Raw genomic sequence first — 26135 nt, forward strand, 5'->3', positions numbered from 1 at the left:
ATAAAAGAATATACTTAGCATTTCTAGATTTGAAAGCGGCATTTGACTCGGTACCTAGAAAATATCTATGGGAGGCATTAGAAAGTAAGGAAGTACCTAAGGAACTTATTAAAGCAATAAGAAGTGTATATAAGGATGTAAAAGGAATAGTAAGAATAGAAGGAAACGAGTCAAAGGAATTTCAAATAGAAAAAGGAATTAAACAGGGAGATAGTCTCAGTCCTTTACTTTTCATTAATGTAATGGATGATATAACTAAAATTTGCAAAAGAAGAACCCCAAGAGTACAAATAGGATATTGGAATATGAGAGTAGTACAACTGCAAGTACTGCTATATGCTGATGATATAGTCTTAATTGCTAGTAGTGAAGAGAATTTACAGAGGAGCGTAATAGAATGGGGAGAAGAACTTGCGAGAAAAGGGATGAAGATTAATATTAAGAAAAGTAAAGTTATGCAGGTGGCAAAAGGAGAAAAAGATCATGAAATAGCAATTAGATATGGAAACGAGAACTTGGAAGAAGTAGACGAATATGAATATTTAGGAACCATCATAACAAGTGATGGTAGGTGTGATGAAGAAATCCTAAATAGGAAAAGAAAAGCAAATACAGTATATTATCAGTTCAGTAAAACAATAATGGGAAAGAAAGAAGTGGCAGTAAAGACAAAAATGCAGCTATACAAATCAGTATTGGTCCCTACATTAACATATGGAATGGAAAGTTTACCACTTCAAGATAAACATCTGAGTAAAATTCAGGCTAGTGAAATGAAATACCTGAGAAGAGCTGTTAATAAGACTAGGAGAGATAAAGTGAGGAATGAAAGAATAAGAAGAGAAGTGGAACAGGAGTCACTAGAGAAAATAATTGAAAAGAGACAGCTAAAGTGGTGGGGACATGTATTCAGAATGAATGAAGACAAAAAGGTAAAGCAAATTCTAGAAGTAAAGGTGCAAGGTAGGAGAGGTAAAGGAAGACCAAGGATAATGTTTGAAGACAGAATGGAAAAGATTGGAAGAGAAAGGAATAAGACAATAAATATGATGAAGAGAATGATGGGAAACAGACAGGAATGGAGGAGATGGATCGAGGCAACCAACCCTACGCTATGATGGCAGAAAGGGACTAGAGGAAGTAAGTAAGTAAGTAAGTAAAGAAAGTCTATTTGTGAAACATAGTAAGAACGTTATACATATTTTCGAACGAAATTCAAACTCTTCTTTAACTATGCCTAACATAGTGAATACCTAATATGACAATGAAATTATACTCAAGTATTCTTGTAATAAAACTAAACTTAGAATAAAATAATAGTAATCAGATCATTGTATCATAAGGAAATAAAATGATACAAGTGTTTTCGATATAATGTAAAAAATATATATCCTTGGTAAAATGTACCATTACACAATAATTATCAGTCTTCGTCCTCACTCAAAACATTAAAAGACAAACTTTTTAATCCCCAGGACATTTCTCAGATATGAAGAGAGGATGAGGATGTGCCTTCCTTACACACACTCATACCATATTTGTCACACATATGGGGCCTTAATTTCTGAGTCTGTATCATGACACTATGTTCCCTTTCGTTGTCATTTTCTCCATCATCACATTTGGAGGATTTGCTGCTTCAGATTCACTGTCACTATCGCCACTGTGTGACTGTTGTGAAAATGTCACAATATCTAGGTTAGTTAAACATGTTTTTACAGAAAGTCACAAACTGATCACAAAATAAAAAGGCTACGCAACTACTATTATGGGGTCAAGTGAGACCCTTATTTTACTGCAACAGTTGGCACTACCTGCACGAGTTGTCTACGTTCTTCAAACACACGGCTTGGATTGAGAATAGAAGACGGTATGTTACGAAAAGAAACACAACCTAGAGGTAAACAAATCAAATACTTCGGTTGGGGTCAACCGTGACCCCACCATAGTAGATGAGAGGTAAGACATGGATTTAGAACATTTTTTATGACCTTAATAGTAGTTTCTGCACTTATTATTTTTCAAGGACACGTTACGGTGTGCCCAGACACCCCTGGTACCCCCATGCGCACGCCTTTGATTGTATTGAATATATAGATGGACGCGGAAAACTTCTCCTACGAAGTCATTTTGCTCGTTCGGATAACACGAAATCCCGAAAAATTACATTTTCAAGCAAGTGACGACAGTTTCACAATCGCGACTGACATTTATTATTATTTCTTTTGAAAAGCGAAAAAATCTTATAGTACGATACAGGATGGGATGTGCAAATTTCTTAAAATTCTTACGAATTCTTTCTTCTACCAAAGGCATCAAATACGACAAGTAACATACCTATGTGTGTACGGTGATACATGCATTAACTGAAGAAAAAGTGCAATATCAGTGCCGTCAGGAACACAGTGCTTGGCTAACATGTTGTTGCTATCTCATTTAGAATCTTATCAGACAGGAAACAAATCCAAGACCCCTCAGCTTTAGGCCCACTTTAGACGGAAGCATTTCCCCTAACATTTTTCCTATCATAAATGCTATGCAAATACTTCCAAAAATCTTGTAGCAGATAGTACTTTACACGGAAGCATTTCAATGTGTACAGTGCATAATATGTACAGCACGAAAGGTACGTCGAGTTATGGTGAGGGGAAGGCGTTCACAATTGAAACAACAAAAATATTGTTCCATACGTGCATTGTATACATCGTATAGCATGTGTTTAAGCAGCGCCATTGATTTGTACATAATACCGTTTTATATTAAACATTATTCCTCTCGGTTGAATAGTTATCGGCTTTTAAAAATGTGAAGTGATACGAGATTGTTTACATCTCACGCTGCCGCCATTACACCTGCACTCGTGACCTAGAAGTCGCTTCTGATTGGTTATGCTATAAAATATGCTACGGAAATAGAGCAGGTTCTATCTTTGAGAAATGCCATGAAATATCCCATGGCATCTGAAATGCTATAAAATTTTTCACTTTACACGGTAGCATTTTGGTCACTGCATAAATGTTAAGAAAAATGCTAAGGAAAATGGTTTCTTCTAAAGCAGGTCTTACTAGATTTATGTGTAATAGAAGTAGTTCTATGTTTATTTGTATTAACAAGTATTACAGAAAGAAATAGCTAAGCTTGAAAATTCTTTTCTTCAAACGTCGGAAATATTATACATTTGATTTCAGGTGTCACGTAAACCTGTTCCCGATTACTGTATATGCGTTGGGCTTTCTTTTATCCTTTTACAATAGTAGCAGGAAAATGATTACTCGAACATTTCTTTGTTCTTGTAATATAATGCTCCCAATACTTTTTGTAGAACTTAGTCAGCCCTTTTGGGAGTGACACTTGCTCTTCCCTGAACCCGAGGCGAGGGCTCGATGACTAAACGGTTACCAAGAAAAGATGCTCGCTTCTATGTTCTCTACACACTGTGAAAATTGTCAGTGGCAGTGGTCAATTGTAAAATCCGGTCGCTATTTATGTTGAAGCATAGACTTGCGCAGACTCTCTGATTAGGGGGGGGGGACAAAAACTTTGATGAAAGTTTAGTCGGGAAAGAAAAACATCATTCCATCTCACTGCTTTATTGTATGGGTACGAAACAGGGGCGTATATAGTGTTCCCGGATCTGCGGAAAATTCCCTTTGTGTAATGTTAGGCGTATTAAATGCAGCAACATAGAGCCAGCATAACTGATGAATAAAGCATGAGAGAGTGTTAATAACAAGAAATTTGCTAGAGAAAGAAGTGGGATAATTCAATTACATAAGAAATTATGCAGCCTCCTCCCTCGTAGTTCCTTGGATCTTTCGCCGGAGTGAAAATACTTCACTTTTTTAAGAGTATACTATCGTTTAATAACGGCGATAAGATTTATCAAATTTCTAGGTTAAAGTATATAGGGTCATTGAGGTCCGGAAAGGAGGCGGGGGGGGGGGGATGACCACCCCCCATGGAAAATGAATGTCAACCTAAAAGAAAATATTTCACACATATAATTTGATTTCAGTCACAGTAATTTATTATTATTATCATGGGGATGCAGGAATGTGAAAATTTCAAACTCAAGTGGTGTTTTCTGAGAACCCAACATTATAATGGGGACAATATGCCTCCTTTACCCCCGTGGAAACACCTTTCTTGTCTCTCCCTGGAAAAATATGCAGACGTCCATGATTGGGTGGAGGCAATTTCCTCTCTTGCACCAACGCGCACACGCCTATGCGTTCAAGATAATTACAAGGTTGCAGTAAACTAAATTTTGACAGACAATTTTTAAAATTATGTTTTGCTTATTTTCTTATATTTAAATTGTGCTGTGTATGTTAGAAAAGACATTCTTAATTTGTGGATAAACATTTCTGGCAACTATGCTGTGAAGTGTATTATGGATATTTATTAATCTCAAGCCATTGTGTGACTGGCGGACTCGATATCAGTTGCAGAAAAACCCTAATTTTTAGGAAAGAAGACTACATGGCGATATAAGAAAAGTTGAAAAGAAAGGCATTTTTCGTGATTTGCTGTTAGTACTAACTACTATTTCAAGATATTTCGGAGTGTTGAATCCCTAACCCTAACTCTCTCGGAACACCTTTGCTCTGAATTAACTTCATATCGCTAAATTTCATCTCTCATCATTAGAAGGTTTCACTCTCGTTCCAACGTTGCACAATTCGACGTAAGACCTGAATCCAATATGGTATAGTATCCAATATGGCTTATTTACTCTTTCCAAGTAGTTACACGGCTAATTGAACACATGACGTTTGTATGTCATTTAAACTGTCCGAATGACGTGATTAAACCTGTTGGCTGCACCTGTAGTGCAGTAACTTGAGGACGAAGAACCGAAATAGCTGGTCATTGTGATTGTGTTCTACTGTACATGATCTAATATTGCATATGTAAGTTAATACTTACTACAGGTGTTTATAGCTCATAATCTATGCTTTACAACAATGTACTTAGTTTAGACAAAGTCCTGTTTATAACGAAGGATAGAAGAAAACTATGTAAAACTATGTAACTATGTAAGGTATACTCAATACTACATACGAATATACATGAAGAACATATGCAAATGTGACATTTGTTACTCTTATGTTCATGTGTGTTGGACTCACTAAGGATGTTAAGAGACCTTTTATTTGCCCAGACTATGATGTGTAATCCACAGTCTTCTTGTAACAAATTGTGACACGTCACTCCATTTTTTATTGGCAATGATATTACTTTGTACAAATCTCATATGTCATTATGTAAATAAAATGTAAGTGTATCAATATACTTACGTACCTATAAAAACAATATTGTGGTAATTTCTATACAATTTCTGTTGCAGTTTTCGATGTGAAAGAACAAAATATATGAATGTAACTTTTTAATAAAATCTTCCCTGCACCCATGTTATTGTTTGGAACTTGCTCCAATTTTCAGTAAACGTCCAGAAATGTTCCCCCTTTTGAATCCTGCGATTATTTTTATCTTTCTGACTTTGTACACCATTAGAGACAATCGCAAACCTTAGGTAGAACATATTGGATTCAGGTACCTTAGTTCGTTCATTCAAGGAAAATGGATGATATTTTGAATGTTACAGAGATAACAATATTATACATAGAGCGTGCTATTTTTTTAAAAAATATAATTTATTCCAATATATACTTTAATACTTTAATTAGAGAAGTGAAGTTGTGGAATCAAGGATGTATAAAAGTTCATTTTTATTTATGTCTTAGTTTATGTAAATATAGTTTAGCATAATATCCTTATAATAGCAAGTCTGAATCTCTGTGTCTATCAGTGTAGAGCATGTAGCATTTTTAACTCTGAAAATGCTGAAAATTTTATTTATTTTTAATTCTTTTAAATCCAGAATTAAAATAAGGATAATAAAAATGAGGTTTAGCTTCTTTCATAGGTATAGCTACTGTGACAAGTGACAATAGTGTATTATTTGTAAGTGTGAAAATCTTTGATTTTGTAAGTTCTTGTTTATATAACTATATTTGTACCTAATTAAACGTACTCTTAATGCTCTCAATGTCTGAAAATATCGCATCGACTATTGAATGATGGGAGAAAGTGAGTACGTACACTTATTTGAATTTTTTTTAGAACGCAACGTTATGTAAGAACGCGTTCTAATACTCCTTAAATACTCAAACTATTATTGTATATTTTCTTAATAATAAACGGGGTAAATACTGTCCGTTTTAAAATAGTTAGTTAGGTGCTTTATGAAAACGAATTCAATAGTATGGCACCTAATTATGAAAACAATAATACTATTTTTTTAATATCATTCTCCTCAAATTCATATCTTGCCTCTTTAATAAATCAAGTATTACTTAGGGTAGATTTTCGGAGATAAAATATCCTTTATTTAAGTTTCCTAGCAACATCCGTTTCGATGGCCACCAGCAAACATTCCAAACACGAAAGTATTGTTACGTCTCTAAACTTTTTTTTTTTTTTTTAAAAAAAAAAAGCAACGATGTAGCTATTTTCGTATTGAGTAGTACGTTTATAACTCGTCATGCAATGTCTTATGTAGATGTCACTCTTGTTTGAAGGACGTTTTTTAACTAGGAATTGATTCATTTGTGTTCTATTGATCTGTGAGAAACAATATTGGAATATTTTTGCCCTGGAAATGGACGTTACTAGGTACGTGACGAAAGGTCATTTTCACCCTTAAAAATGGCTAAGTGATGATTTTTTAATTTCATAGGGGTCGTAATGGAGCATTTTTTGCCTCCGGGGCTTCCTTCATAAATAACATTTATGTCAGTTTGTGTGTGAGTGAGTGAATGAGTGGTGGGATTGTGACTTTATGTACAAGTCTATGGGATAAGAATTATTGTACTCTGAACACATTAACTAAATGTTAATCTTCTCTACGAATCATCCTGATACATATGTTGGTATTACAGGATGGGACCAAGAGCAGTGCTGAGAACCACGACAAGATACAAGGAAGGCCTGACGTTAGTTCGGTCAGTGGAAGGACGAAATATCATCAACGCACAAACAGTAAACTTCCACTTAGACGGAAAACAAGTGAAACCTTACACTGAAGTACCTGGACCGAAGCCTCTGCCCATCATCGGCAATACTTGGCGGCTGTTGCCGATTGTAGGTAAATTTCATTATAGATTTATCGAACAATTAATTATATTTCTCTTTCAATAATAATTACATTCAATACTTAATATAAACGGTGTCCAATGGAACAAAATATTATTGACTCAAACACAAAAATAACTAAAGACCTAACATTAGATATTTCGTCCACTGAGAATGCAAATGTCGTATGTCCAATTTTTCATTTTTTCAGGAGAGCCCTTTGTCACCATTGCGCTGAAAGTTTATTCATTGCACAGGCTGATAAACGTACATTGAAGCCTCTCAATGTACAAAGAGGTAGTTGTTTTGTTAGCTGTTTATGCTGTTATTAATAATGGAAATTCCAGCCAGAACAATTGCGCGCAACACTAGCTTTGATTTGAGAGTGCCAGTGTTCTATCTGGTAGATAGAACGAAACAAGATGGAGATTTGCCATTCGATAGCAAAGTAAAATAAATAATTCATATTTTGGGAAATCAATCGACTACTTTGATTCCACTATTATTCAAAATTTTTGTCTGTTAACAACAAAAGTAAGAACCGAAGACCACTACCATTGCTAAGCAGCTCCCACAAGTGACTAAGGTTAGAATGCAAGTGGTTTATCTCATAGATAGATGGTACTTGTGGTTGGTTGAGGAAATTATCCTAAGGCTGTTGGAGTTTGCATTCTCATGGCTGCTTCCTAATTCTGTACATGGACCAAAAGGACTCCCAATATATCAATATTGGTTGTATGTAGACATCAGACGATAGCAGGGATGAAACAATTACATCCTAAATAGACCACGGCCAAAACATCTCCATTTGTCTACAATTTGGAGATAGAACATTTGCATTCTCAATGGACGATTTGTCAGATAATGAACAATAAACACACCTTTCTGCACTTGTCATCATGAACAAAAACGGCAATAATAGGAAGAAGAATTTAAGATGTTAGCACAGCACCATACGACGGCAGGGGTCATGGGTTCGAATCCCAGGCTGGTTCTTTATGAGTGTCCCTCACCCGTTTACATAGGAGAATCAGGACACCCTCTACAGAAAAGGAGAGATGATTATAAGGAAGGACGAAACAGATACGATAGGTAAAAAATAGCCGAACGTGCATGGAGTGAATCACATAGAATTCAAAGGAGCAACGTAACAGTACTACACAAAACCAAGTTAGAAAGTAAGGAAAATGAAAGAAGCCGCTTTCATAGCAATAGTCCAAAGTCCTGTAAGTCTTCCTCGTGCAGAATTCAAGCACATACACTTACACTCTATTCAATAACAGAAAAACCTCGTTAATCCGGACCCTGATAAGCCGGACTTAGCTTAATCCGGACAGGCAAAAGGGGGAAAAAAGCAGAATGCAAGGTTTTAAATGTGGCTAGAAGTCAACAAGATAATTTCCCAAAGAAAAGGCAGTCAACCACTGATGAAATTCTGTTTCCCGCAGACTTTGTACTGTACTGTATAGTGTATTTAGGCCTATGCCCTATAAAACACACCATAATAAACGTGTTTTGTTGCTTTAAACGGAGTTTTAATGCACTTTCTACTGTTCTTTTAGGTTATTTCAGTTAATCCAGACTTTTGTTAAACCGGGCAACTTATCCTCCCCTATTAGTCCGGTTTAACGAGGTTTTACTGTAAAAATTAGTGCAGAATTCTGGGGGACGCTGTGGAGTAGTTGGGTAGAGGAACGGATTTGCAGTGAAAATCACAGTCTGTCGTGGGCTTGATTCCTAACACCAGCAAAAGAAATTTCCCCTAAAGACGAGGGAAGAGGTGCTCTCTCGAAACGTAGTGGTAGAATAAGTATAGTTTAAAGCATCAAACAATAGATAATGTCCAATTAACATTTCATGATAATGTAGAACCATTGTCACTAACATTCAGAGAATTGTTAGTGAACTGCTGTGTAAGTTTTTGAAATAGAACTGCTGATTTCGTCCTTTGAGAGTTGACCGTTCCTTCGATGGCAACAAGAACAGACTGAAAATAGCAGAGTCGAAAGCCTCGCACTATTTCTTCATGCTATATTACAGACTACGGTAATACAGGGTGTCCCAAAATGAATGTTATCATTTCAAATGTAAATAACATCTTTATTAATCAATCTGTTGATAAGAAATTTGAATGACACATAGTATACAAAGAGGAGATTCATTATTTAGGTGTGGAATATGATATCCCTTAGGTGGGCTCCATTATTCGCCAGATATTTGGAGAACGGATAATCTCTCGATACTCTGAAAGAATGCGTCTATTTTTGACATACATGGTTTCTATTAATAGACAATGAAACAATTATGAGAGAAATTAAGATGAATTTTCGTCTTCAGGTGTTGAGGAAGGAAACAGACTGACTGGAAAAAAGAAAACATGGTGTTATTGATAGAGTGTTGGTTAGCATACAGAGCTTTCATCAATGAGGTCTAGGTTCGATTCCCACCAAGGACAATTTTTTTTATTCTTTTCTATTAGTGAAGAAGTATGTAATATTGTTTTCTTGGCATTTTGACGAAATGATACACATCATATTTGTTCGTTTAATCTGTATTTTTATTCTTCAAATAGGTTCTCTATCACAAGGGGATATAGAGATTCTCTATCTAGGCGATGGATATCTTTTCAATGGTTCCGTAGCAACGATTCTCCAGTCCCTTCCACCCACTTGTCTTAGTTATTTACTTTATTCACATCAACTCACGAAATACCATGAATCTAAAGAAAACACACAGATATAGTTAGAACAAGAAACACACCTCGCGTTGGAGGTTCCAGACTCGAGTTCTGGCTTTTTGGCGAGGGTGATTATTTCTGTTTGTCTGTTTATCAACTTTGTCTAAAAAAATATTCCTCATTATTGCCGTGATTAACCTAGGGGGGAGACCAAAGCGACTGAAATAACAAAAGTACAGAAAATGTAAGACACATCTGCCTAGGCATGTTATACCTTGGGAATTAGCAATCTGCAAATTAACTTGCGTTTCAGTCGACTACTTGCGAAAGAGTTTCGTGTTGTCTCGTTTGGAGTGTGGTAGCGAGCTCCGCTTTTCGCGTGAGAAGGCTTAGTGATCGAACTGTCCGAGTTAGCTAGGGCCGTATACGGTTTGCTAGTGTTGTGTTAGTTCTTTCTTTTCCTTTGGAGTGCAAGCGAAGTTTTGGCTACAATTACTGTGAGCCAGTGAAGATACGATTAAATAGTTCACGATGAATACACAAAGAGAAAACACCTTGAAATTTGTTTTCAGTGATGTCAAAACGCGACCTACGTCATTGGATTTTCATCGATGGTTTCATGATGTCTACCAAGTGCCTATGAACCAAGTGCTCAGTTTTGAAATATATTACTTTCGTAAGTGTTTGTACGTGAAATTTGCGACAAAAGTGGTGTATGTTACGCGCTCCCTTGCCCGGGAAAACAAATGCTACCACTACCTAGATAGAGGCGGCAAAATCTCCCTCGGACAAGCGAAATAGCGTTACGGTCCAGGTTAAGTTCGTGTGTAGGAACCGGTGACCAACAGTGCATAGTAATAAGCCATATCGAATAAAAACAAAGACATATGTACTTTCAAATTACCACCTCTTTACCTGTAGCCGGGAAGCGGCTAGCTGCATACCTGAAAATCACGGGTAGCGACATGTATACGAAAATGATATAGCCCAAAATTAACATGAAAATAAAAAGTATATTCTATTCATAACCAACAAAAATGGAATTATTACAGATCCCCACACTTGCACTCTGACATTCTCTCTCAGATTCAATCCTCATGGGGTCATCGACACAAGAAATTATACATGACATGTACAGGTTTTATGACGACAAGCCCTAATTATTGCATTCTCAATTAATTTTATCTTACTTTTTGTCTAATCAGGTCATTTGTGATTTTGCTCCAGTGCTACTTAAATCCTAGCCAGCCCTTACTTAAGTTCACCTTTTGTTTTTTAAAAAAGAAACTAGTCGGCGCGGTGACAATACATTACTTGACCAGTATAAACAAAGGCGTCTCAACGGCAATTACATTCACGTGGGCGGACGTTTTCCTTTTACAGGACCTCACGTGGTTCCAAACATAACAAATAACCTCCGTTGAGTGACGCAAACATATACTCTCTAGCAGGCGGGACTTAAACACTTCGCCGCGACGAGCAATTCACATTACCAGGCAAATACTTTAACAAACAATCACATATGCGACCTAACGTAGCTAGCAGCGACACAGCACTGACACATAAAAATGAACAAACCTCAAGTAGATTATGCAATTAAGCGGGCGGCGCTTTACTCTAATAGTACGCACTTTAAACAAATACAAAGGAGCACAAACAACAATGAATTTAAGATCATAAAAAATATCACAAGGAAATAAGAAAAATTGACCTGAGACGAATAGATTACAAATGACAAGCGCGACGGGAGTTTGGTATGAAGTTCGAGTTGAGTGGGCGTTTTCAAAATGTCGACGAATTTCAAGGGCGTTCTCTAAATCAATCGGGCCGTCACGTGTTAAGGTTCACACAGATGAATACTTTACCATCTCTCAGCTTCCGGGGTGCATCCTGGCGTCTTTATGGGCGATTGAAAACACATAGTATCCACGCGAAAGGTTTCCTTGGTCGTGACGATGAAGATGCAAAAAGGGTTCAAACACCTAGTTCCCCGGCTCCTCTTCCTCTCGGGATCGGTGGATCTCCGTGGTATGGCGCGGTTCGGACGTCGCATCTGAGCGGTCGTTGTAGGCGGCGTCGGCGTCGTCGGGGCGTCAACATCTCTCTCTACGTCTCTCTGTCGCGGCTGGTAGGCGTCGTCGGGGCGTCAACGTGGCGGATGGTAGGCATCGTCGGCGTATCAATAGGGCGGCGTTCGACGTTCTTTCTCTCTCCATGGCGGCGGATAGGCATCATCGGCGTAGTTTCTTCTGACATCGGGCGAATCGACGTAACGCCCTCATCTCTCTTCTTCCTCTAGCCCGCCATAGTTTCCGGTGTTCCTCGTTTCTCAAAAATTATAAATGGCGTAAGGTAACCACGGAAACACGGTTTCGCTTCAACTTCCCCCAGCGGTTGAGGTAGGCGCACTCGTGTAGACTTACTGCCTATCACACACACTGGTGTTCGCACAACACAACAAAGTCCACTGTACACGAAAGGTAGCACGAAGGTGCTCTCGTTCCAAGAATCGCGGCAAAACTGTATATGGAGAGGTAGCACGGAGCTGCTCTCGCTACAAGGATCGCGGTAAGACTGTGTAACGAAAAACCATGTCCTTCGTTTTATTTGGATTTTGAAAAAGGACGCTAGGCGCACGTTGGAGCGACGCTTCCGGAGAGGTTATTCCACCATGCTCTATTGTCTCCAAACTAGGACGGACCGTGTCCGAAGTTTACTTGTGCGGGTTAAGCTTCCGTCTGGCTGTCGCCCATAGCTCAATTGCAATCGCTGTCCACAAACTGATCAATTAGAACCGATTTGATCTGGCGTCCGTAATTGTCGCTTGATCGTGACGAAACTCCACACATCCGTCCTTGCACACATGCCGCTGCGCTGGTATAAGTTTCACATGAATCTGACCGTTGGAAACCGAGATATTTAAATGTTTGTCATTACGGTCGAATTTCCTAAGCTTTAGACGCATAGCGTGACCCTTCAGGTGCTCGCCCTTAACACACGCGAACGTCTCGTTCCTCCCGTCGGCTTGGCAAAAATCAAATATGTAATCTTACAAATTAAAACACTCAACACTTTGAATCAACACGTCTTTTTACCGCTACATACATGAATAATAATGATAATAATAATAATGACGGTAAATCTGATTGTCACAGTGGTAGGAGAACGGTTACTAAATGATTTTGGTGCTGAGGTAATTTATAGTGACGTAGATGGCGATCATAAAGTTGAAGTAGAATGGGCCCACCAGCGACATGTATTTGTCAGATTCCATGTAGTCTCAATTGAATTAAGTGCAGAAGTGATAAGTCGTGTCATGAGGTCTTATGGGGAAGTGTTGAAAATCGAAGACGAGACATACTCTGCAGATCACATTTACCCTACTCGAACTGGACGTGTCTTGATCAAAATGATACTACGTAAACCCATACCCTCATATGTAATCATGAATGGAGACTCCTATTGGGTAACATACCCTGGGCAGGTTCGTACCTGCATCGCGTATTCGGAAGAGGGTCACGTAGTGGCTCAGTGTTCTAAGCGTCGATCATCTGGGAACCAGCCCCGCAGGGGGCCGGTTAATATACCCGCTGAGAATGTCCCGATGGTATATGAACTAACTTTGCTACCCGTACGGACTAAACCAAGAGATTCAGCTCCATCATGTGCAGAAGTCCCTGCGTCAGGAGATAACAATGGAGGGAACAAGGATAGCACCAGAATCACCGACGAGGAGACAGGTACCAGACACGAAGTTAGTGTGACGAATGCACCAACAGGAAGGGAAGAGATGGAGCAGCCAACATTGACCACTTCAGAGGAGATGCATCACATACCCCCGTCCCCACCCCCAAGTGCTTTGTTCGCGGAGGCAGAATTCCCCGTCGTTACCTCTCCTAGGAAATCACGGTCAAGATCTGTATCAAGGTTATGGTCAGTGGCGGAAGAGTCCATGGTGCTACGTAGAAAGAAGAAGAAAAATAATGAATGCGTAAGTTCCACAATAGTTCATAACGAATTTAGAGTAGAACCTGGTACCCCAAACCAAGATGTTTCAAAGGTTAGTTTAACAAGTAATTCAGCAAATGTAACTAAAGAGAAACCTTCGACGAGTAACAAACTTACCCCAGATTTATTTAGTGGAAAGCATAGTTAATGCATTATAGGCAGGAATTAGAGATCAGTAATGTTGAAGAATGTAAGTAAGTTTAGTTTTCTTTTGTGGACAGTTATAATCATGCAAACATTTACCTTGGCATCTATTAATTTGAATCAAATGCAAAGTAAGACCAAAATAATTGCTCTCAATGACTTTCTCATTAAATCGTCTATTGATGTGGCCATCTTACAAGAGGTTGCCATAGACGATTTTTCTGTACTGAGCATGTTTAAAGTATACAACAATTTTACTCCCTTTGCACAAGGGACTGCCATAGCATGTAGGCGACACTTGGATTTACGTAATGTAGTGCCCCATCCCACGGGCAGACAAATAAGTGCCAAATTAGGCTCAGTGTTTCTCTGTAATGTGTATGCTCCGTCAGGAAGCCAAAACAGACGGGAAAGAGAAGATTTTTTTCAACAGTTGTAGGGTCCGAGTTGACATCCCACACACTAGACACTATACTAGCGGGAGATTTTAACTGCATAATTCGTTCACAAGATCAAAATCCAGGATACAACTTTTCACGTGCACTCTATGAATTAACGCAGGGGTTACAACTGCGTGACGCTTGGATACACGCCAACGGCGAAAGTCCAGGTTACACACATATCACCTCCAATAGTACGTCAAGGATCGATAGGTTTTATGTCGCACCAAGATTTCAGGAATATATAATTAGTGTTCAAAATTTTCCAGTATGCTTTAGTGACCATAGTGTTCCAATTCTCAAAATAAATTTAGATTTGATCAAACCCCGACAAGGTAGCGGATACTGGCTTTTAAATAGCACATTATTACACAATGGTAGTTATGTTCAGCTAATCAGGGAAACGTGGAACGAACTCAAGGCCTCTTGGCCAGTGCAAAAGACCCTAATCGAGTGATGGGAAACTCGAGTTAAGCCTAAATTTCGTCAGGTCAGTAAATTTTTCAGTGCAGAGGTTAGTAGAGATCAAAGAAACAAATATAATTTTTTGTATGCAGTCTTGAATGATCTCCATCGTTTAGCACTGCAAGGTAATTTCGATTGTCCCTATGCAAATGAAATAAAAGCGCAATTACTTTCTATACACAGGAAACGAAAATCTGCAGCAATAATAAAGAGATTCTTCCTATAGACCCTGACGAGCAAGCCACACTAAGTCACATTATCCAAGAACATAAACACGCCAGGAGTCATGTCATTCATAAATTAACTTTAGATTCCGGTGAAGTTGTCACCAGCCCTCATAGTATACACGACAGGTTTTTGCAATACTATAAAAATCTTCTTGGTCAAGCCTTTAAACCAACAGAAACGCAATGTAATTTTTTGAACTACCTCCCAGCATCACTGACGGAAAATGAAAGAACTGAGCTCACACAACCGTTTAGTAAAAAGGAGGTTCATGATGCAGTATTCAAAGCCCCGAGGAATAAAACTACAGCAGAAGATGGATTACCATCAGAATTCTATCAATGTTTCTGGGATCTAATAGGAGACGAATTAACGAAATGGGTCAACGAAGTGTTGACAACAGGGACAATAGGGAAGACCAGTAGCACGGGAGTTATAGTGTTAGTTCCCAAAAAGGCAAATCCAAAGTTCGTCACAGATTTTAGGCCAATTTCAATATTGAGTAGTGACATCAAACTTATAAGTAGGTGCATAAATCAGCGTTTAAAAAAAATATATGGTTAAACTTATTGGAAATTTACAGTTCGCTTGTAATACGTCTCAAAGTATACATCACTTGCTGCAAACGATAAGAGACGTAATTATTACCAAACACAATAAGAATGCATCGGAGGCAATTCTATTTTTAGACTTTTCCCAAGCATATTATAGAGTGAGCCACGAATATCTGTACAAAGTCTTAGAAGCATATGGCTTCGGAGACACTTTTATTAATTGGATCAAAACATTATAAAATCATATGCTGCTAAAACTCAAAATAAATGGTTTCTTGACAACAAGTTTTAAAATGCGACGAGGTGTACTACAAGGTAGTCCCTTGAGTAGCACATTGTACGTCCTTACAATAGCCCCTTTTTGTTTAGTATCCAGCATCATTTACAGGGCATTTCTATGGCTACCACCACAATACAAGTTGGCAGCTTCATGGATGACGTCACAATTTTTCTCAAGGATGAAAGGGATCTGCACAGTGTTAAAAGCCAAATACATACTTTTGAGCTCACATCAGGAGCAAAACTAAACAATCGCAAGTCATTCCTGATGCCCCTTGGCAAGGAGAATCCTTTCACATACAATACGGAGATCCCTGTAGACACGAAAATAAAAGTTTTAGGTATAAACGTTTATGCAAATATCGATGAAACGATCGAAGCCAATAGCAAACTCACGTGCGAGAGGGCAATCTACGTCCTCAGAGCGAACAAGCTGCGCTCTCTGAGTTTAAAAGCACGAGTAAGATTTATCAATGTTTTTGCTCTCTCTAAACTTTGGTATGTAGCAAAAATCCTGCACTTCAAAACACAGCACTTAGCCAAGGTCAACAAAGCTGTTGGCTGCTTTATGTGGCACGATACAATTTTCCGGGTGGCAATAAATGAGGTCACGTTATCAGAGAAGACAGGTGGGTTGGCACTAATACACGCGAACACACAGGCAAGAGCATTGTTTGTACAGACTGGCCTTCAAACAGCTTTCTCACTGCACGAGTCAACGACCCAAGCATGTATACAGACGATAATACGAAACATTCCATTAGAAGCTCCCATCGATATCCAAAGTATCCCCAAAAGGTTTTTGTTTTATAAGGACATCGCTTTACAGGTATGCTACCAGTTATTACGACATGAGACAATAACACCATGTGTTAAAAAGTTATATAGTGAAATCAATAGTTCAAAGAACACAGTAGCACGAATAGTCAGGGATTTCAATACACATAATTGGCCACAAATATGGGAAAATGTCTCCGCCAAACACCTTTCAAAAGCTGGCCAATCAATATGGTACAAAGTGGTTCATCGTGTTATAGTGACAAGAGATAGGACATACCAATATGGAATCAGTGATTCTCCTAACTGTATATCATGCAACGTGCCAGACTCTTTAGCCCACAGGATAACGAAGTGTCGTAACTCCTCCACGGCATGGAACAAATTGAGAACAATGCTCAGTCGTATATGCCGCACCTCATTAACAAAGTTTACGGATACAGATATAGTTTTTCCTGATTTCATTTTTTTTCCACCAACAAAACAACGAGCAGTACAATGGTTGATAACTGAATACTTATTATATATATTTTACAATGACGTGAGCAGTTTTCAGAAACAATTCAGTATCTTCTTGCAAGAACAATACGAAAAAATTCCTCTCCAAGCAAGGAAGAAATGGTATGCAAATTTCTTATTAGTGCTTTATACTTAATTTAGGTCAAACAAAAATGTAAAGGTTAACCAGATAGAAATTCAAATTGTAATAGCAGTATAGCTTATGTCAACAACAATGTAATTCCATAACTTGTATATCAGAATGAGACAATAAAATAAAAAAATAAAAGAGTGTTGGTTATCGTGTCGGACTAGCATGCGCACAACTCGAGTTCGAGCCCAACGGAAGGATTTTCTTTTTGTCTGATTTCATCCAGCCTTATTTATAAAACTATTTTCTACACACGTTTAGGCTGAGTATTAGATATCAAGAATTTGTCGAGTTTTAGATGTTCAGTTCTGGATATCCTATAGATGTTCAATGGATATCCAGAATTGGATATCCAAATATCCGATCTGGACATTGTGGATATAGTACAATGTTTATCCCTGGGAGATTTGTGCTGTATGGGTGGGCGCCGGAGCCACTTGAACAGGTGGAAAAAATCCCGGTTCTCCTCCGCCGAGGATCGAACCCGGGTCTCTCGCATGCTAATCAGACGCCCTAACGACTGAGCTACCGCGGCTTTGTGTAAGAACAAAGTAACAAATAATTATTATGATTTTGCAAATGTAACCATTATTTATCAAAATAGTAGTGGATGATATTTTTATGGGCTTGAAAACATTTTGATTCTGGCTTCCCCCTCCCCCGAAAAATTGAGTTCGAAGTTAGATTTTGCCCTCCAAAGTTAAGACACAATTTACGCCTATGTCTATTAAAGTTCCATAAAAAGCATGAGAATATCGGAATATAAAAGGTAAGGAGGCACTAAAATATTACCTACAGACAGTGTAAAAGATCTGCGCTAAGCAAAAATGTAAAATAATTGGATAAACAGTTTCATCTCCTCCCAACGTGGATGATAAGGTGTCGGGAAGATTAAAAGTTTGAGGACATTAAAAACTGCGCATTCCATGGGTGGGTTCAGCTCTTGCAGCAAACGGGTACGGGTAAGATGGCAGTGTCCAATGAGAAGCCGACTTAGTATTATCCCTTCTCTGCGAGAGGGACGTTGCGAAGAACAATGCACCCATGATGGGCTTGACGGCATGGAGCTTGTTTCCCGTTACCCAATCTTGCCAAATCTCAAGGAGGAAAGAACGAAATCTACTCTGAAGGTCCCTGGCTGATGCAAGGTGGAAAGCACTTCGCTATCTGCATGAGAAGACTTTGGCAGCAGCAGCATCTGCTTCGATGCCTTTAATGCCCACACTGACAGAAAAGGAAACGTACAAATTTTGCTGCACTATGGAATGTCGGGAAGAGAGTGGTTCCATACTCTAGAGCACCCTGAAGGAGTCTGAATAATTTAGGACTCTCTGAAAAGTGTGAACTTCAGCAAAATACAACGCCTAGTTCTGCCATGTAGATGGAACAAGCAGAATGTAAATCAAAGCTATATTGATTGATTCAACCGATATGAAACTATCCACATAAAAACCAATAAAATTGGGGCATTGTGATCGAAGATGTCAAAACCATATGTGCCCCTGCCTTTAGGAGATCAGTTAGAGACAGGTTAATGGGAGATTCATGTAATTCCTAAGTGAGGAGAGACGAAAAAAGTGGAGGGACGCCAAGTTCTGAGGATCTCGTAAGCATGAACACACAGTGGCATAGTGGCACGAGGATGTAGGCGATATGCAAAAAACCTTCTCTCGTAAGAGACTGTGGTAAGATGGATGGGATGGCATCGAGTGCAGATTGTAGCAATAATGAAGAATAAGTTGTCTTTGTAGAGACAACAAGGGCTTTGATGCCTCCATAAACAAGTAGACGATTGGACCGGTACGAAATGCACCGGAAAAGAGACGAATAGAAGCACAATAAACAGCGTTGAGGATGCGAAGTTGAGAATAACGAGCATAGGAATGCACAACGCATCAACAATCGAGCTTCGACCTAATGAGAGAACAATAAAGTCGAAAGAGAACAATGTGATCAGCACCCCAAGATGTGTGACATAACACATAGAGAAGGTTAAAAAGTGTAGACAAGATTACTTCAGCTGGCAGAGATGAGATTTCCAGCACCCGAAATACACAGAAGACTTGCATGATAAGTGTGTGCGATAGGATTGAGAAGTTCAAAAACTGTCGGACAAGTGTTAAGCAAGAAGGAGCAGCAAAATGGCAATTCACATCCACTACTGATGACAACATTAAGCAAGTCCATGCAATGATTCTGACCTAAGAGTAACTATCGACGAAGTGGCAAGTCATCTGCACATTAGTTCTTTATATTGTGATGCAAGCCTTCGGTAGATTTCTTTCCCTGATACACCTCCAGACCACGAAAGAGAGATTACTAATAGCTTTTCTTCTTTGGTACAAATAAGGGGAGGGGCGGCTATCTTTACAATGTAAACACAACATGAAAACAAATAAATCATTGTGAAGGTAAATAATTATACACTAAACCAATGATAAATGCACACTACATTTACATGCCCGCCCAGAAATCAATGTGGTTAACGTAAGGAAAATTACATCAAATGTGCAGATAATTATTGACCAACCCTCGTATGTAGAATGATTTCCCCAAGTTTCCATCATTTTGTATTTTGGATTTGACTTGTCCTAACATTGAGGAAGATTCCTACAAGAAATCTCTTCTTTAGAATTTAATTCTGTGTTGAGGCCAAGTTTTAGCTAATTCCACCCATACTAAAGCGGGTAAAAGACAATCTAGAAAAATGTTTTTCTAATTTTTCTAATTCACGAACTTAAATTAAATTTTTCACATTGACTGTAATATATATGGTTATAACGATCAAATCTTGCGCAAGCTAATCAGGTATCAGTTAGTAATTATATAACGTAATAAATTAATTTCGCCGTAATAAGCAATGGCAATTAACTTCAGAAATGGCACGAGAGATACGCTTTTCACCGGGTTTAACGAAGCATTTCACGTTCGAAGAAGCCAGTTTACCGATGTAAATCACAAGAAAATGAACTTTAGAACCACTGATCAGATTTGAATGAAAATTTATACAGCTCTTGATCACATCATAGTCGTCGAGATTCTCGAAGTTCATCTTCATAGGAGGCAAATCGGTGAGATATCAAAGAATAAAGAATATGGGTGATTGACAATGGATACGGAAGGCGAGCATGCGAAATACAATAGGTTCGGCGAGATGATAACCTCTTCAGAGGCGTCAAGGAAAAGAGGTCAAGGAACTCCGATAGAACAGGCGATGATAGAAGGGTTGGAAGACAGGGTTGCAGACAAATTTAACAAGGCCTAAACCAGGAGGCTAGCGTAACGACCATTTTGAATACAACATAAATGAGGTACTTGAAGAGTAAGAAGGCACAGTTTATCTCCCACGACCATACGCTACTTATCTACGGTCAAAAGGACGCGTATCTTCAGCGTATACCGATCTGTGTTGTTTATTTTTTTACCGGGAGTGTATCAAGTCGGTATGGAGTAGAGAAGAGAAAGGAGCCCGTGGGGGGTCGTTCCCCACTTACCTATTCGGAAGATGCTTATACCCTGGAGTGTGAAGCCGTAACAACAAGAAGTCGCCCTTGTCATCGCACCGCCAGCAGCCCAGCATCGCCCAGGATGGATATACGTTCATTACCAGTTCCTAATTGATATTGCTTATTACGACATTTAGTATCTTACTTATGATGAGATTAATATTTTGCTCAGAGTACCAATTTCAGTAAAATCATTTTGCAAAAGAACTTTCAGATTTGTCCGGCACTATTATTTACTAATGTAATCGGAATAATTGTCATAAAGTTTGAATCACAATAATGTAATGTAATGTTATAACAAGTAATGCTCATTTCTGCTTTGATAGAGGAGAAATATCAAATTTCGTCCATTCATAAACTCCGCCCTAATTATTATATTTATATATAAAAGGAAACGTGAATGCCTTGGATATAACCAGTACTAAACTAATTACTAAAATCACGAAGTATAAGTTGTAATTTATTATGTTTGAAATGCCGAAGCATGAGTGAGAGTGTGAATGATTGAGTGCAAGGGGCATTGATATAATTGTTTTTCATGTCTTTATCTGTCAATTATATAACATTAATTAAACTAATCCTGTTGGTTGTGTAATTTACAACAGTACTCAATAGTCTACCCTATCAAATCTCTTGGGCTCCAACCGCTAGGCACTTACCCTGCCAAAGAGGTAAATAATCATTGGTTGTTTGTAAAATACTTACTTTTTCTATAAGTGCGAAAAAATTATGAATTAAAATTAAAACTCACTTTATTGTCTTTATTGTCGAGAGGTTTTCCATTTGCAAAATTCCATTGCGTAGTGTTATTTACTTTCCCTCTGTCTATCTTCCTTCTTCACAGTCAATAATGGTAATACTATTCCACACCTTATTGTTACGTAATTAATTTAAACTCCAAAAAAATTCTTTTCTAGGGCAATATGACATATCTGATGTGGCGAAGATATCGAAGACATTCTACGAAGAATACGGGAAAATCGTGAAGCTATCTGGCCTCGTCGGACGACCTGATTTGCTTTTCGTGTATGATACGGAGGAGATAAAGAAGATCTACAGGAACGAAGGACCGACGCCCTATCGCCCTTCAATGCCCTGCCTGGTGCACTACAAGAGCGTCGTGAGGAAGGATTTCTTCGGGGATCTCCCTGGAGTGGTTGGAGTGTAAGTGGAAAGGAAACAAATGAACACGATGATTGTTTGTCCCTGTTCCTCTGAACACATATGCTCATCGATACAATATTTCTTGCAATCATTCAGTACTTTGTAACACAAATTGTGTTACGAATGATAGTATAAAATTGTATGCAGGGTTGTTAAAGATCTAGGTATTTTAAATAAATTCAATTCCGGTCCAGGAGAGAAAATCAGCAAGCGTAAATGGGTTCTGGATCGCAAAGAACCTTTTTATCTGTAAAGTATTTCAATTCGGTCCAGGAACCTTTTTTTTTGTATGACTTTAGATGCGGTCCAGGAACTTTTTTTCTGGGTGAATTTAAATACGGTCCAGGAATATTTTTCCCGGATCAATTTAAATAAGGTAGGAATCGTTTTTCCGGATCAGTTTAAATAGGGAACAAGTTCCGTATTGAAATGAAACAATACTCAACTTGAACCCAATATAAATTACGTGAGAAAATATGTTCCGGTCCTGTTACGGATCCCAATATAACCCATTAGAATGTATGGGTTCCTAGACCTTTAACAATCCTGATTGTATATAATATACACACGTGGCTTTTCAGGAGAAATCTGCAGGAGATATCCGGTAGGTGTTAGCATTGATGATTTTAGGCAATAAGGGTTGTATGAAGATGGGCCCGAGTCCAGGGCCGGATTAAAGTGGGTGCTATTGATGCTGCAGCATTAGGCCCACATGAAAACAGACGAGAATTTTCCGAAAGCTGAACAGTTTTCTTTTGCTATATTAACCTGAAAATAAATCTTAGAATGAAATTTGGAGTCCCAATTTCGGACGCCTAGACACAGCGTAACTTACTATACAGACGTAACTATAACGTCGTTGTGTTTATTGCTCGCCAAATATTTCAAGTTAATGCTATCAATTGATGCAGCATCAGGCCCAATTTCGTCTTAATCCAGCCCTGGGCCCGACTGATAACGCTTACCAAGATAATGCATGCAAAACTATGTCACCATGCGTAAATCAGGGCAGAAATTACAGATAGAAAAGATTAACCTGAACACTCTGTTGACCGATTATTTAAGAAGTACAGCATTGGTAAACCTTGTACATTTCATAACTCAAAACAATTTTTCAAAATGTCACCATGTACAGTCATGAGAAAAAATAATTCCTCCATAGAGCCTTAATACCAATAGTCTTAAGGCGAAGGAAGTATTTTTTTCCAAGACTGTACATCAATGCACCTTTGAACGCTTGTCAAATATCTCGACGTTCCCTGATTTTGGAAAAAGCATTAGTAATGCAAACGACCAGCCCACATGTAATGTGGCAACCACCTTTGTGCCATGCAACTAGCCCTTCATCAACTCCATAAATATAAATCCAAGGGCGTCAAATGAGCAACTCTGCTGGTTAGGGTATGACGATGTACGTAGAAACGAGTTAGGAAATCTGCAATTGAGATACTGGACTACTGTGCTCGTACAATGAGCCCCTGAACCATCATGCTACAGGTACATATGACGTCGTGTCACCAGTGTTCATCTTGAAACTGATGTTATGTTACATCGTATCGTATAGTCGTTAACTCATGCAAGAGGTTGTGAATGAATAGCATGGCGTGGTACATGAATAGACAATACACGCAAATTGGATTTTAGTCTCCTTAAGCCGGACCCTGTGGCCGAGTGGTTATCAAATCCCGCTGCGACACCAAGGGTCCCAGGTTCGAATCCCGCTCGGGCTTTGGTTGTTTGTGAATGTCCATTCATCAATTTCATCATTTCATCACTCATCCCCATCTTCGCAAATTAGCCAAGAGGCAAAACACGCGAAGTAAAAAGAAACTAAATCAATCAATCAATAGTCTCCTTAAGATTGTTTCGGCATGATGATTGGAAAATTACCTGTTTCAACTAGGAGCTGAAGTTCCCCGTAGATGTTGGCTCGTATTTAGAATAGACTTTACCCAACAGAGTGTCGATGTGTAGATTGATGGTTCACGGAGGTTAAAGCTCAGCTCTGTCCCTCTGGTGTAATCACTTTCGATCTCTCCCCCTCACTATCAGAATCCATACTATTTATCCTCCAAGGATTTCTGCCGTGAATTCCGGGTCGATGTACCTATTTACTTCCTTGAATCTGTTTATTACACCGAGTGACCCATCAAGACTGACGTAACTTCTTTACTCAGCAATCCTTGAATTCCTAATGTCTGTTTCCTGTCTGGAATTCTGATAGCCAAGAATCGGGAAAATTATCTCTCTGTTTTAATAAAATATACTATATTGCTGCATATGGGTGTAATACGACATGTTGCAGTATGTGTGTCCTGTCCCATGTGATTCTAAAAGAACCTGGCCAATCACCATCTCTTCAAGGATGCTACAACACGTGTGAAAGAAAAACATGTTCGGAAATAGGTTTCCACAGTTCAAAGTGAGTTTCTATTTCATGCATTGTTAATTTTATCCCATGCGAACGCACCTCACTGTGAAAAGTATGAATGCCAACAGTGCCCAACCTTTGACAAAATTGCAGACCCTCTGCAGATGAAATAGAAACAAACCATGCCATGTTCGTCATATTTCCATTATTTATTATTTGAAGTAGGGTTACATTTAAGCCTTCAGTACACTTTAAACTGATTATCTTACCATAAAACAGCTTATTGCCCTCAAGAAAAATACCTTTTGTTGTGCAAAAGGGCCATCCCGTGGTGCTAAATGTCACGTGTGACAGTCTACCACAAACTGACATTCTATAATGTATTTCTCTTCCACTGAGATAAGAATGCTCTATAATAAAAAAAGTAGAAGAAAAGAGGTAACACAAGACTCAGTGAGGGCTATTAAAATACTAAATCGTTCCAGGGAGCATAGGAATATGACATTAATCACCAGATTAGCTCCCTATTATAGGAAGATCGACCCATGAAGAATGGAATGTGGATAAAACTGAATTCTCTAAAGTTTAAGTTCCGGACAAGGTAGTAGATACGAACGATTTCTAATAAATTAGCAGCATTGTTGTAGCAGAACTTGAGAAATCGGTGAACAATGGGTAACCATAATATTTTTTCCCACAAACGGGACATCCCAAGGAGATCAGTTTACCTCCCCTCCTTTCTGAAAAAAAAAACCGGTTAGGTCTAATTATAAAATTAGTATTACAATTAACTTATTATTGTTATTACTTATTAAAGGATGGATCGCGTAAATGATACATCATGAACAATAAGTGAAATTTGATCTCCCGTTGTCAAAAGGTATCAATTATTACAATCTCGGTATGACTTACACAATACCTCTGGTCCCTTATGATCAACCTTTGATGTTAGTCCTACCTGAAGTTAAGAAATGCCAGAAGTATTTATCAGAAGAATCAATCTTCTAGAGAGTAGTTTATAAATCTCCCCGAAAACCTTACCCCAGATATCAGACACACAACGCGAGATTTGTCTTTTGAGTTTGTGTGAAGACGTAGGAACTTTAAATCATTGTTGCAATTCCGTATTGAAACTGCATGTACGCTTTTTGGCCATGTTTATTCACTGAACATGTTTACAACTGAACACACATAAAGCAATACAATATACGTATTTTTCTTTAGCATGAATTGTCACTAAAATTTAGACTTGATTTTCAAGATAACTCCTAGACATTATAAAACGGGACAAATAGTGGCGTTATAGTAATATGAACGGAACGACCGGGACACGCCTCTGAAACGGGACTGTCCCGGTCAAAACGGGACGTATGGCCACCCTAGGTGAACATGGAATCAGCAATTTTGCTACAGTTTTTTGTCAGAAGAAGGAAATTGAGTTGAACAGTAGCCCTAAGTATCCAAGACTTGAACTCTATCCGTGAACGTGGAGCAAATGATCGAAAACAAGACTTCCGCCCAAGAAGTGACCAATGAACGCGTGAGAGGGAAACGGACTGCGTTGAGAAGGAAACGCGACGGCAGCTACAAACCGTTTGAAGCAGCACGCACTGCTTTACTCCGTCAACTCGCTATTTCCCCTTCTCTACCGTTATGCGCGGCTTTTCTCCACAGACTCCTGGGACACTGTAGACGACGCTGTGTGCAAGAATAGCGACGTTCAAGTTCAGATGTACACC

General features: G+C 38.6%; 1 protein-coding gene across 1 annotated transcript in view; it reads left to right on the top strand.

The window, feature by feature from the left end:
- The window catches only part of LOC145988936 (putative cytochrome P450 301a1, mitochondrial), a 200214-nt gene that overhangs the window by 41714 nt on the left and 132365 nt on the right, over positions 1 to 26135 (top strand). Inside the window, exons 2-3 of the mRNA XM_083124243.1 lie at positions 6945 to 7150; positions 21779 to 22025. Of these exons, the coding sequence (XP_082980369.1) occupies positions 6946 to 7150; positions 21779 to 22025 (452 nt within the window). The 5' untranslated portion in view covers position 6945. The remainder of the gene's footprint in view (positions 1 to 6944; positions 7151 to 21778; positions 22026 to 26135) is intronic.

Source organism: Lepisma saccharinum, chromosome 6, assembly GCF_977018435.1.
Source record: "Lepisma saccharinum chromosome 6, izLepSacc3.1, whole genome shotgun sequence".
Lineage (NCBI taxonomy): Eukaryota > Metazoa > Arthropoda > Insecta > Zygentoma > Lepismatidae > Lepisma > Lepisma saccharinum.